The 12,540-nt window shown below is 44.3% G+C and overlaps 1 protein-coding gene across 6 annotated transcripts in view; it reads right to left on the reverse strand.

The window, feature by feature from the left end:
* Positions 1–12,540, reverse strand: part of C3H8orf88 (chromosome 3 C8orf88 homolog) — a 43,553-nt gene that overhangs the window by 16,861 nt on the left and 14,152 nt on the right. For 4 of the 6 annotated variants that reach the window (XM_090040299.1, XM_090040302.1, XM_090040297.1 and 1 more), the window contains exons 3-6: positions 5,625–5,726; positions 5,044–5,120; positions 2,590–2,656; positions 633–739 (exon numbers count right to left, since the gene is read on the reverse strand). In XM_090040299.1, coding sequence (XP_089896425.1) covers positions 633–739; positions 2,590–2,656; positions 5,044–5,120; positions 5,625–5,726 — 353 coding nt within the window. The remainder of the gene's footprint in view (positions 1–632; positions 740–2,589; positions 2,657–5,043; positions 5,121–5,624; positions 5,727–12,540) is intronic. The other 2 variants (XM_090040301.1, XM_090040300.1) reach the window with 1 other exon arrangement.

Consider the following 12,540-nt stretch of genomic DNA (forward strand, 5'->3'; position numbering starts at 1 on the left):
GTAAAGCATCTAGATTGCCTTGTTGCTTTTCATAAGTGTGTGTGGGGAATTTTTAGTGTGAGTAATGGGGGTGGGGGAACCACCCTCAGACACCTTCTGATCAAACGTAGTCTTGGATATTCAACCTCTGTCTCCATTTTAAAATTGTCAGCCAAGAAAAGATCAAGTAGGAGTACATTAAGGTACAAAGCTAAATATTGACAGGTTATACATCTATTAAAAAAGCATGCCAAAAGTTATGGGACTAAAGGAAACAAGTACAGGAAGTTACATTAGTGAAAACACACAAGCATAAATCATACTATAACTGGAAACACAAGGAATATCACAATTATACAAATTAATTAGTTCATAATAGAACTTTAGTACTTTAGAAGTATAAAAGCAGGAACAAAAAGTCAAGAAAAATTTCTTGATGGCAGAGATTCATCTTTGTATAACACTTGTTAAAAAGAGATACCTATCCTGACTGGAGACTTTTATATGCTACTATAAAGTTCTGTTTTTGGGTAAAGTACATGAACCTCAAAATAGATTTAAAAACAATAAAATTTGTTCTAAGCAACCATGATGGTTGGCACTCTGCAAAAGTGTCTCTCACAGCTTAATTTAAGTGGTAAAAATATACTTACTGGTTTTTCAAGAACAACCGGATGATCAGGAAGGAAGTCTGGCTTCTTCTGTGAGTGCGAAACACTCGCAAGCTTTAAGAGGAAGTCTCTACTGTATTGAATTCTTTCTGTAAACATACATAGGTATACAAATAATTAAGTTATCTGAACATCTATTAATAATTCTGCATTTACTAATGTGAATGTTTGACATAGCTTTTATAAAAAGGTGCCAGAAGGATTGTCATTGTGAATAATGTTTCAATCCCTCTTAAAATAACAATTAGAAATACCCCAAGATAACCAGCTTTTCAAAGAACAATGCAGAGCTATAGATGTTTAATGGTTCAAATCTAAAATAAATGTGGCGTGTAGCAGTCCCAGGTCTTGTATTGGGGTGAATTTATGAGAGTGTTCACTAACAAAATAAAAAGACCAATCCAGAATTGGCTAACTATCCATTACACAAGTAGAGAGAGGTAGTTAGCTACGTTAATCTGAAGTTAGGTAAAAAGCAGGGCAGTGTAGCATGTGGACAGACTCATTCATGGAAAGGCATGAGCTTTTGTAGGCTATAGCCTATTTCATCAGATACTCTGAATGGACTTGCAAAGAGTGTGGGTCCTACTAAAAATAAAATGCTGGGCCCCCCCAGAAGGGAAATAGCATGAAGGGCACCTAAGATGGCTCTCACCTCTGCCCCTTGCCACTGATTAGCTGAGGGTGGCAAGGGGTGGGGCCACATGATGGGCAGCCCTTGCAACGAGTCAGCAGCAAGGGTAACTGGGGCCCCTTGGCCAGAAGCATAGGGGGAGGGGGGCTGCCAGGATCGGCCCATAAAAGTGGTGGCCAGCCCTGTAATCTCCCCACAAAATTGACTGGCTCCCTCCTTGAGTTGGGTGAACCCCTAATTATGAATGGAATGAATAAAATCATGGAGGTAAATGGAAAAATGGATGGAATTGCAACATGGGTCTACCAAAGGAAGATCATGCCAGATTAATTTGATATTTCTTAGAAAAAATACATTTAGAATATTCAATCTAACCAGTAAGCATTTGGTATGGTGCCAAATAAGGATTATGGTAATTAAGACGGAGATTACTGAATAAATTACTATAAAGTGGGTAAGGAATACTGTAATGCAGGCAGAAGACTAAGAGGATGATCAAAAAAAAATGGACAGCAGCCATGCCCACATGAGCTAGTAATGAGCTACTGCACAGTCAGTGTCACCTAAAAGCCATTTGGCAACACTACTGCACCATTACTGTGCACTCATTTAGTATTTGTTTATACAAGCACTAAATGATTGCACAGTCGGTGTCTCATGTAGACACAGCCAGCCAATATCTATCTTAATGAGGTGAGGCTAAAAAAAACCTTGGCCTGTTTAGCTATTGGTAGGGGAATATAGTTATTCTATAAATAAGAGATAAATATCAGAGAGGGTAAAAACGTATTTACACCAGATGACAATGTTAATACAAGACCAAATTGCCAAAAGTGAGTTTTGTTTAGAAATAAAAAGGTTTCAAAACAGAAAAATAAGGTTCTAAAACAGCTTTCCAATAAGAACAGTAGGGGCAAACAACACAGAACACAAAGGCTGAACTTGATCATTTTATAAAAAAAAAAAATAATTGCAGGCAATCATGTACAATAGTAAGATACTCTTCAACTCAGACTTATTCTAGACCTGCATTTCTAGGTACTGGTCAAGCATGCCAGGAGATCCATATCAGTGTAGCTGTACTATTACACACACACCACTTCCAGAGTCTTGATGTATATTATTATTACATTAAAATACCAAATTGATGAGACTTTTCACATCATTCCTGATTTGGAAGGAAGCCATCACTCCATGAAGCAGATGCCAGTATTTGAAACAAAAATATGTAATTCACAACTCCTTAGAATTAATATTTTCGCTCCATCTTACAAGTCAGTAATTCAAACACTGATCTGAGCTTACCTTTTTTAGATTCAACCTCATGCTGTTCTGCATGATTACTTTCAATCATTCCAGGAGACTCACACCACTGGAGAAAAAAAGTGAAGAGAAGAGATACAAATTATTCAAAGTTTTAGAAGCATTTCACATAAAATGCATTATATGAAGATCTGGTGTTCTCTCACAAAATGCAAGGATATGCTATTCAAAGTAAAGCTGATATTGAAATTAATTATGGCAAAGTCAAGTTTACATCTACTGTTACATATGAGCAGTCTCAAGCAAACAATAATTTTCCATGCTGTATAACAGCTAGAGGAAAAACTAGACAAGCAATTCATTTTCTAATTGAATTCAAGCAATGAGGTTTATGCAAACAGAAGAACAGTTTTGTATAAGTAGAACTGGGCCAGCATCTGCACCGGTGACTTTTTTAAACTATAGTCAGGAGTGGAGATGTACCAATGGTTACCACCAGCAGAATCTGTAGCACATACCTAACTGAACAAGAGCCAGAAGAAGGGTGAATTGCAGTTACAAACTTTGCAAACAGATAACCTTGAATGGCTTATTTCGACTCACACAACCTTAGCGACTACATCCTACATGCAGGCTGCTAACTGACATTCATTTAAGGGATGATGGGATCTGACCTAACAGGTGTGCTTCTGCTATGCATGTAGCATGGCAGAATGGGCAATTTTGGGATCAGACCCAAATCACGCCATACTTGCCAGCACTGGGGTAGACTGGGATTTTGATCCTGGTCTCTCCCTGCGCTGGCAAGTTAAAGGCCAGGTGCCTGATAATCTGCTGACTGTCAACTCAGCCGGGGGAATAACACCAGGTTGACAAATAGCTGATGGTTAGCCCAGCAGGGACCACACTAGGGCTAGTTCCAGACTCTTGTGCAATCCCAGGCCCAGCCAATTAACCCAGCCCAACACACAGTTTAAAGTCCCTCTGCTCCCTGCGCTGATGTCCAATTTGAGCTGCAATAATTCAGAATGCATTATTCCTAAACTATCCCACAGTTATCCAGTCTCTTCTTGGAAATCTTCAACTTCCTGGACAACTTGTAAGACCATCCAAAAGGACAGAGTTAGGATGTTTTTCCTGTGATTTAATCCATCACTTCTACTGCAATTTTAACCCACTGCTTCACAGCCTACCTTCTGTAGCAGGGGAAAATGGTTCCTACTTCTCTTTATGGCAAATTCTTAAAGATTTGAAAACTGTTGTCATTACTCCCACTTTCCTTTACCTCTCTTTGAAAAATGAACGCCTACACAGATGGCATAATTAATGCGTCAACTGTACCATAAATTGCAACATAACACATTTTTAACCAATTTATAGTGCAATAAAATGGCAAACCAGCCACAGAGATGTTCTACATACAATGAAGAACATCTTTACGGCTGGTTTGCATGGAACCTTAAATTAAAAAAATGGCATGAATCCCAGATCTAGGGCTGCCTTGGTCTGGATGCCAACATTCACCTGAAAACCAGGCCCTGAATATTTGCAGTCTTCTGTGCAGCCTGGGCACAGAGTTGAGAGGGGATCAAAGCAGGGAGAGGTGGAACTGTTGGCGGAGATGAGGGATTGACAGCTCACAGTAGTCAGGCTATAAGGATCCAACATGCTACTCTAAAAGGTTGCCTAGGGCACAGAAATTATGACACCAGCCTAGCAAGAAGGGGCAAAAGCAAAAGCCACAAAAAACAGCATACATACATTTTACTGAAGCTGCTGGCACCCTTCTGGTTATGCGATAGTAAGCAAAGGAACAAACAGAACACTGCTAGCTCAAGATCAAAGGAGAACCAAAGTACCTCTCTACCTATCTTCCCAAGTCACATTTTGCCTCATTTGTCCCTCAGAATGGAAAGTAAATACTATTTTCCAACAAATACAATAATGCGGTTCTGAATTCAGGAGGCACAGAAAAATATTTGCTTGACCACCATTTTAGATGCATATGGGGAGAAATTTTAATCCAGATTTTGTGATGTTTGCTGCCTCAAATGTACTGAGTACATTTCTACATGAAAAGGAATGCAAGAACTCCTGCCACTGCTTATTAAGTGCAAAATATGGAAAAAATGAGCAAGATAAATGAGCATTTGTTATCCATATGTAGTTGAGGATTAACAGAACAAGCTACTGGAGATAAACTTTCTGAAGCTTAAAGAAAGTCATATTTGAAAGTCACTGTTACCTCTTATGGAGATGCATTTTTCAGGCCTTAGTGCACATGTACCAAGAACATACAAAATTTCATTTCAACATTTCAAGTACTGCTCTTAACAATCAAATGAAAGAACAAGACTCACTGTGAAGAGCTTACGCTTACAACTGAATAATCTGATGGCACGTTTCTGTGTCAATTTATGGTATTCTTTTATCAGTTCTTCATAGATTTAGCAATTTACCATTGTTTTTATTGTATTCAGTTAATTAGATGCTTACCCAACTACTGTCACTACGTAAGCATACTTGACTGTCGCATGCAAGTTCAGTTTCAAAGTTGAAATTAATAGTTGAAGCTGTTGGAACAAGAATAATAGTAAGCAAAAAGTCAACTGTCCATTTAGAACACTATCTTAAAGACATTTGTGTGCAAATACCCAGTAGCAAAGCCAAACAACAAAAAAAGATCCAAATGCTTTGTTTCATATTAGTTACCATACAGGTGTTTCACCTAGTTAAGCACCAGATAAACAGGTCCCATTTCTTTCAATATGTTTGCCATGTAATGCTTTTATTCGGCTGCTGTCCACAGTAACATTTCAGCATTTATCCCAAGCCAATGCAATAATTCTATTTATTATTTGCATTATCATAGCAACTGGTTGCCTAATCATAAATCAGGAATCAACTAGGTGTTGTAGACCAGTGGTTCCCAACCTTTTTTTTTTTTCTTTTTTTCACCTCAGCCTGGCAGGAGTGGGATGGGATGTGTGGAGCTGGATGCCTCCCTCCCTCCCGGGGTTCCCCTGCTGCCTGGCTTTAACCCCAATAGCTCAGCAGTGACCCCAGAAGCTGCTCACCTGAGTGGACAGACGGGGGTGCAAGCAGGGGTTTCATGTCACAACCCAGCCGCCTACCTGCCGCAGCCTGGTACCGGGCCACGGTCCAGTGGTTGGGAATTTCTGTTGTAGACAACAGCAAAAAAAAAGATGGTACCTGCCACAGCTACTATGCAGTTACGCCTTCAATAAGTTTGAAATTATAATGTTATATCTATTTCACTCAATTTTTTTTTCCAGCAAAATGTTTTATTACTAAGATACAATTGGCTCAGCTTATATAATATATACAACCACCTCACATTCTTCAGTTATTTTTGCACAAAGGATGACAGTATTTGTACCTGGACATCATTTTTTCCTGCTTCATTTGGGAGACAGAGTGGGGAAAAAGGATTCAAACTCAGTTCTATTCCACTGCAGTAGAGTGCACTTTGTAGAGCAGCTGAGATAAGGCAGGCAAAATACAACCCGCAGGCCAAATCCGGCCTGCAAGTCTATTCTATCCAGCCAAAGGCCCTTCTAAAAAACAAGTACTATTGGAGCAGCAGCCCCTCTGAAAGCCGGCAGGAAGCAGGTGTGCGCCAATGGATCAGGTGAGCTCCAACTCTGTGGGCCTCTTGGCACTACCAGCTGGGAGCCCCATGTGAAAGCACTGAGTGCAATGCCATGGGACTGGACAGCCAGTAAGTGGAGAGCGGAGCTCCTGCCTGCAGGTAGAGGGTAAGTATGGGGTTTGTGGATGGGGTGGGCCCCCCCCGCCACAGCATGTAGCTCCTGATGCAGTTGGCAGCAGCAGGTGTCAGGCCCTTAGGGCACTCCTGACCCACTGCAGGCAGAGTCCCCTAGCAGATCGTGGCTCCATCTGAATCCCTGGAGCAGCACATGCAGCCCAGAGCACCCCCAGCCCGGCCTACTGGCATGCGCCTTCAATCCAAACCAGGCCGGCTCTATACCAGCATATAGGGCTCCCAGTACAATAGTGTGTGGCTCACACCTATGGGTCCAGACTGGCTCTGTGCCTCCATGTGGGGCTTTCAGCACTCCAGCAGGAAGCCCCATGTGGAGGCACAGAGCCCATCCGGCCCAATAGCACATGACTCCCGGTCTGCATGCCATCAAGCCAGGCAGGCTCCATGCTTCTACATGCCACTCTCCACTGGAGTGCTGTAAACCCCACATGGAGGCATGGAGTCAACCCAGCCTGGCCTGATGGTATGCAGCTCTTACCTGTACTGCAGGGAGCCCTGTGCTGGGATGGAACCAGCCCAACCAGTGGGCTGGCTCTATACTGCCACATGCAGTTCCTGGGATTCAACCAGAGCCATGCACCACCAGGGGCCTGCCTGCTGTGGGCCAGAAGCACCTTGAGGGCCTGCCACCTGCTGCTCCCACCAGTGACGAAGGCTGTGTGCAGGGGGCAGGCATCCGGCAGGAGGGCCCACAAACCTCACACCCCACCCACACTTCCACATACCCAACCCCCTATACACACTCCCAGCCCCCACCCACAAACCCCACACACTCCTTCAGAACCCCAACAAAAACTCCACATACCCTGACAAACCTGCCCCGCCACACACACAATATACAAAAGTAAGACTTATTTTGAGCTATTATGCAATCAGTTCTATATACACTACACAAATGCACAGAATCAGGCCAAAAATATTTTTTGCAATGAAATTTAAGTATGTTATAGTAGATATACTGTGGAATACATCTACTATAACACAGGAATACTGTGTTCAGTTTTGGGGCCCCCAATACAGAAAAGATGTGGACAAATTGGAGAGTCCAGCAGAGGGCAACGAAAATGGTTAGGAGGCTGGGGGACATGACTTATGAGGACAGGTTGAGGGAACTGGGCGTATTTAGTCTGAAGAAGAAAAGACTGAGAGGGGACTGAATAGCAGCCTTCAACTAACCTGAGGTTTGAAAAAGGATGGATCTATACTGTTTTCAATGATGACAGAACAAGGAGCAATGGTCTCAAGTTGCAGCCCAGAAAGTTTAGCTTAGATATTAGGAAGAATTTCCTCACTAGCAGGGCAGTAAAACACAGGAATAGGTTACCCAGAGAGGTGGTGGAATCTCCATCCTCTGAGGTTTTTAAGACCTGACTAGACAAAACTTTGGCTGGGATGATCTAGTTGGGGATGGTCCTGCTTTGAGCCAAGGGAGTTGACTAGATGACCACCTGAGGTCCCTTCCAACCCTAATTTTCTATGATTCTATGTTTGATTTGGGGGGTTTTTCTGGTTCTAAGATGGCCCTCCCAAAAGGAGTACTTCTGATGGCAAAGGTCAGGGGTGAGACTTCCAGTCCCAAAATGGCAATCACGGGGCAGGGCACTTGTCAAGGGGCGGGACTACCCTTGCATCCCTCAACAGATCACCAAAAGTCATTAAAAGGCCCTCCAGCTGAAATAACTGCCCACCCCGAGCTAAGATATCTCTTGACTTTCTCCAATGCCAATCTCCAAGGGTATTGGAAGTATCCAGCAAGCCTCTATGCATACATCTGCACAGAACCCTAATTAAACGAGAGATGTTCCCCCATCATCCGTTGATAAACTGATGTGCAAGCCATTAGCTAGACTGACTCAAAGAAATGACAGTTTGTGGGATTTTAAAGCAGTAGCTTCAAGTTCTGAGTTATTTTGTTGTTTTGCCACATTCCCTGTGTTAAGTTAAAAGCAATCTTTTCATGAGAAGTTCCAAACAAGCATAAAGAAAAGAATATATTATTTTATGGAGAATTTCTTCAGACAGTCTGAAAAGTCATGCTGCTCACAATGCAGAGCTTTAAAATTCCTCAGTGGGGGAGCTGTACAAACTTTTGTATACCCCACTAACTACTCAAACTCATTGATCTAAAAAGACATCTTTGCTATATACTATCCCAGGCAATTTGGCATCTTTCTTCCACTGAGTCTAAAAATCAAATCTTTTGAAGGAGAGTTTCAAGCACATACCACACACCACCAATTTCAGCACAGAACGCAGCAGTCCTGCCACTTTTATTTAAGACCATGACCAGAGAACAACAGCTTAGAACCTAGGATGCTCATACAGGAAGTGAGACAAGATTCTAGGCCCTTATCAGTTTATGAGGGTTCAAATATATATTTTCTGCCTCTCAGAAGATTTCATAGACATTAGGGCTGGAAGGGACCTTGGGAGATCATCGAGTCCAGCCCCCTGCCCAAAGGGCAGGAAGTCAGCTGGGGTCATAGGATCCCAGCAAGATAAGCATCCAATTTACTCTTGAAGGTGTTCAATGTAGGTGCTTGAACCACCTCCACTGGCAGACTGTTCCAGACCTTGGGGGCTCGGACAGTAAAGAAATTCTTCCTTATGTCCAGCCTGAAACGGTCTTGCAGGAGTTTGTGACCGTTCGACCTCGTCATCCCTTGGGGCGCTCTGGTGAACAGACATTCCCCCAGATCCTGGTGTTCACCCCGATAAACTTATAGGTGGCCATCAGATCACCCCTGAGCCTGCGCTTTTCCAGGCCAAAGACTCCCATGGCTCTCAGCCTGTTATCGTAAGATCTGTTTTCCTGACCTCTGATCATGCGCGTGGCTCTCCTCTGGACTATCTCAAGCTTCTCCACATCCTTTTTGAATTGTGGAGCCCAAAACTGGACGCAGTACTCTAGCTGCGGCCTCACCAAGGCCGAGTACAAGGGAAGAATGACGTCCCGGGATTTGCTCGAGAAGCATCTATGGATGCACGCCAGCATTTTGGTCACTTTACTAGCCGCAGCATCGCATTGCAGGCTCATGTTCATCTTGTGGTCAATGATGACCCCCAAGTCTCTTTCTTCTGTAGTGCTAACCAACGTAGCACTGCCGAGCCTATAAGGGTGCTGCAGGTTTTTCCTCCCAAGGTGGAGAACCTTGCATTTTTCAGTGTTAAACACCATGAGGTTCTCGTCTACCCATTTGCTGAGCTTGTCCAGGTCAGCCTGGATCACCCACCTATCTTCTGGCGTGGATGCTTTGCCCCAAAGTTTGGTGTCATCAGCGAACTTGGCCAGTCCACTCCTGACTCCAATGTCCACATCGTTAATGAAGATGTTGAACAGTATGGGTCCCAGGACAGAGCCTTGAGGGACCCCACTGGTCACAGGGCACCACGATGAGTGACTGCCATCAATCACAACCCTCTGGGTCCGACCACGAAGCCAATTTCCCAGCCAGCGGATCGTGGTGGAGCCAAGGCCACAACTGGGCAGTTTGGCCAAGAGGTGATCATGGGATACCAGATCAAAAGCTTTTTTGAAGTCAAGATATATGACATCAATCTCTTCTCCCTTGTCCAGGTGATAGGTCACCGGGTTGTAGAAGGAAATGAGATTGGTCAAACAAGACCTACCCGCAACAAACCCGTGCTGGCTGTCCCTTAGATTGTTAGCCTGGGCCAGTCCCTCAAGGATGGCCTCCTTAATACACTTTTCTAAGATCTTCCCCAGGATAGAAGTCAGGCTAATGGGCCTGTAGTTAGCCGGATCCACTCTCCTCCCTTTCTTGAAGATCGGCACCACATTGGCCTTCTTCCAGTCTTCGGGCACTACACCAGAGTGCCAGGAGTTTTCAAAGATCCGTGCCAGGGGCTGGGCTATGACGCTCGCCAGCTCCTTGAGTACCCTGGGGTGCAGGTTGTCAGGGCCAGCTGACTTGAAGGTATCCAGCTTCTCAAGGTGTTCCTTCACAAGGTCAGCATTGATGGAGGGTAGGGGATCCCCCTCACCCAGATTTCCCTGTCCCATAGCAGGCATGGGCATCCCGTGTGACTGATGAAAGACTGACGCAAAGTACCTATTTAATAGGTTGGCTTTTTCCTGGGCGTCAGTTGTCAGTTGCCCCATCTGCTTTAGCAGGGGTCCAACATTGCCCTTGCTTTTCCTCCGGCTCCCCACATATCTGAAAAAGGACTTTTTGTTGTCCTTGATGCCTGAAGCTAGTTGGAGTTCAGTTGCAGCCTTGGCTTTCCTGGTTTGCTCCCTGCAGGACCGGACCAGCGCGGAGTAATCCTCCTTGGAGGTGAATCCCATCCTCCATCCTTTGTAGGCTTTCCTTTTTAGCCACAGGAGGTCCGCTAGGTCTCTGGAGAGCCAGGGGGGCTGCTGTGCCTTCTTGCTGCCTTTCCTCCGTGTTGGAATAGATTTAGCTTGTGCACTGAGGATCGCTTCCCTGAGAAGCGACCACTCTTTTTGAACTCCCATCTCCCTGGGGTCATGGTCCCTGAGGGCCTGACCGACAAGCCTCTTGAGCTTATCAAAGTCGGCTTTTCTGAAGTCAAGGACTTCTCCGTTGCTGACTGACTTGCCAGCTTTACGGCGGATGGTGAAGGTGATCAGCTCGTGGTCGCTGTCACCCAACTTCCCATCAATCACTAGGTCGCCGATTACGTCGTCCCCCGTAGCCAGTACCAGGTCAAGCAGCGCTTTGCCTCTCGTTGGCCCATAGACTTCTTGAGTCAGGTAGAGGTCATCCACGCACGAGAGAAAGCTTTGCGCCCGCTCAGATTTAGCTGAGTGATCTTCCCACGAGATGTCCGGGTAAGTGAAGTCACCCATGACAACCAAGGACCTGGAGCAAGCGGCCTCAGTCAGTTCCTGGGCGAACTCCTGGTCAAGCTCGGGACTTTGGGTGGGAGGTCTGTAGTAGAGTCCCACCGTTGTGTCCCCTGTGCCGAATTCCCCACGAATTTTTACCCAGAGGGTCTCTAGCTGTCCATGCTGGTCGCCAACATCAGCTTGCAGGGACATGTAGCTTTCCTTCACATAGAGAGCTACACCCCCGCCCCAACCATCAAGCTAGAAGCAAAGCTATGACAGAATGGAGAGTATGCCGTTCTGTTGAAATTATGGCAAAGCATAGTAAAGAATGCAAGACTCATGGGGCTAAAAAGTGCAAGGAGGACTATGCCAAATCTAAAAAGGGCACTCTTATGTGAGGTAGAGATCTGGATTACAGTGCCTGCTCCCAATAATGTTTATTTCATCTAATAGATGTTTAATAAAAAATGCATAGGTAGCCTTGTATGGGGGTTCAGCTACAACAAAACAGGGCAGGGTAACAAAAATGTCACCAAGCCTAGCCTATAGCCTTGTGGCTAAGGAACTCTCCTGCAAAGCGAAAGATAGATTTGAAACCCCTCTGGCTAAGGAAAGAGAGACTTGGCTGTTAGGTCTACTTCATGGACAAATACTTACATTTTTAAACTACAGCCCAGCTTCTATAACCATTGCCTCTTTTTCAGCACCCATGTTTCAAATCAACAAGTAGGACTAAAGTCCAAGTCCAGTGAATGCCAGTCTTATGTAGGCACTTGTCTCAGGGCAGATGTACCTTTCTTTTCAATGTTTCCTATTGATTAATTTTGGCATTTTCTAGCTCAGTGCATTTCCCTTCCTATCTTCCCAACTTTCTCTGTGCATGGTATAGAAATGTAATATCCAAGTTTGGTGTTAAAGTGTTTTGTTCCAGGAGCTGGGTGTCTAAGAGTTCAGCATGACAATGCTCTATGTCAACACACTCAAGTCACCACATGGATTCGGACTATTATTCTTACCTGAACTCAAAGCTCTGTTGACAAAAGAGATTCACAATCTACAAAAGTTTTTGGAAAGAAAGCCAAAAACTAGCAGTCTGGTCAAAGTGTATTTCAGATCATGCTGGAGTGAAAAAATAAAGCTATGTGGAATGGGTGGGGGAGAGGGGAAGGACAGGGAAGAAAAGGCCCCTGTTTTATCTGGATCAGCAGGTCCCATCTTTAAACCACAGCAGTCTGTTACACTGGCTTTGAAATAAAGGTGCATTGTAAAACCAATTCAGAGTCACCAATTTAGTTTAAGAGGTTCACATCCATGCATGGATATCAGGGAGGGGGGTGGGGGGGAATCAAAAACTTCAGTTACAACAACA

This window comes from Crocodylus siamensis, chromosome 3 (assembly GCF_052110815.1).
Source record: "Crocodylus siamensis isolate JL-2025a chromosome 3, ASM5211081v1, whole genome shotgun sequence".
NCBI classification, from domain to species: domain Eukaryota; kingdom Metazoa; phylum Chordata; order Crocodylia; family Crocodylidae; genus Crocodylus; species Crocodylus siamensis.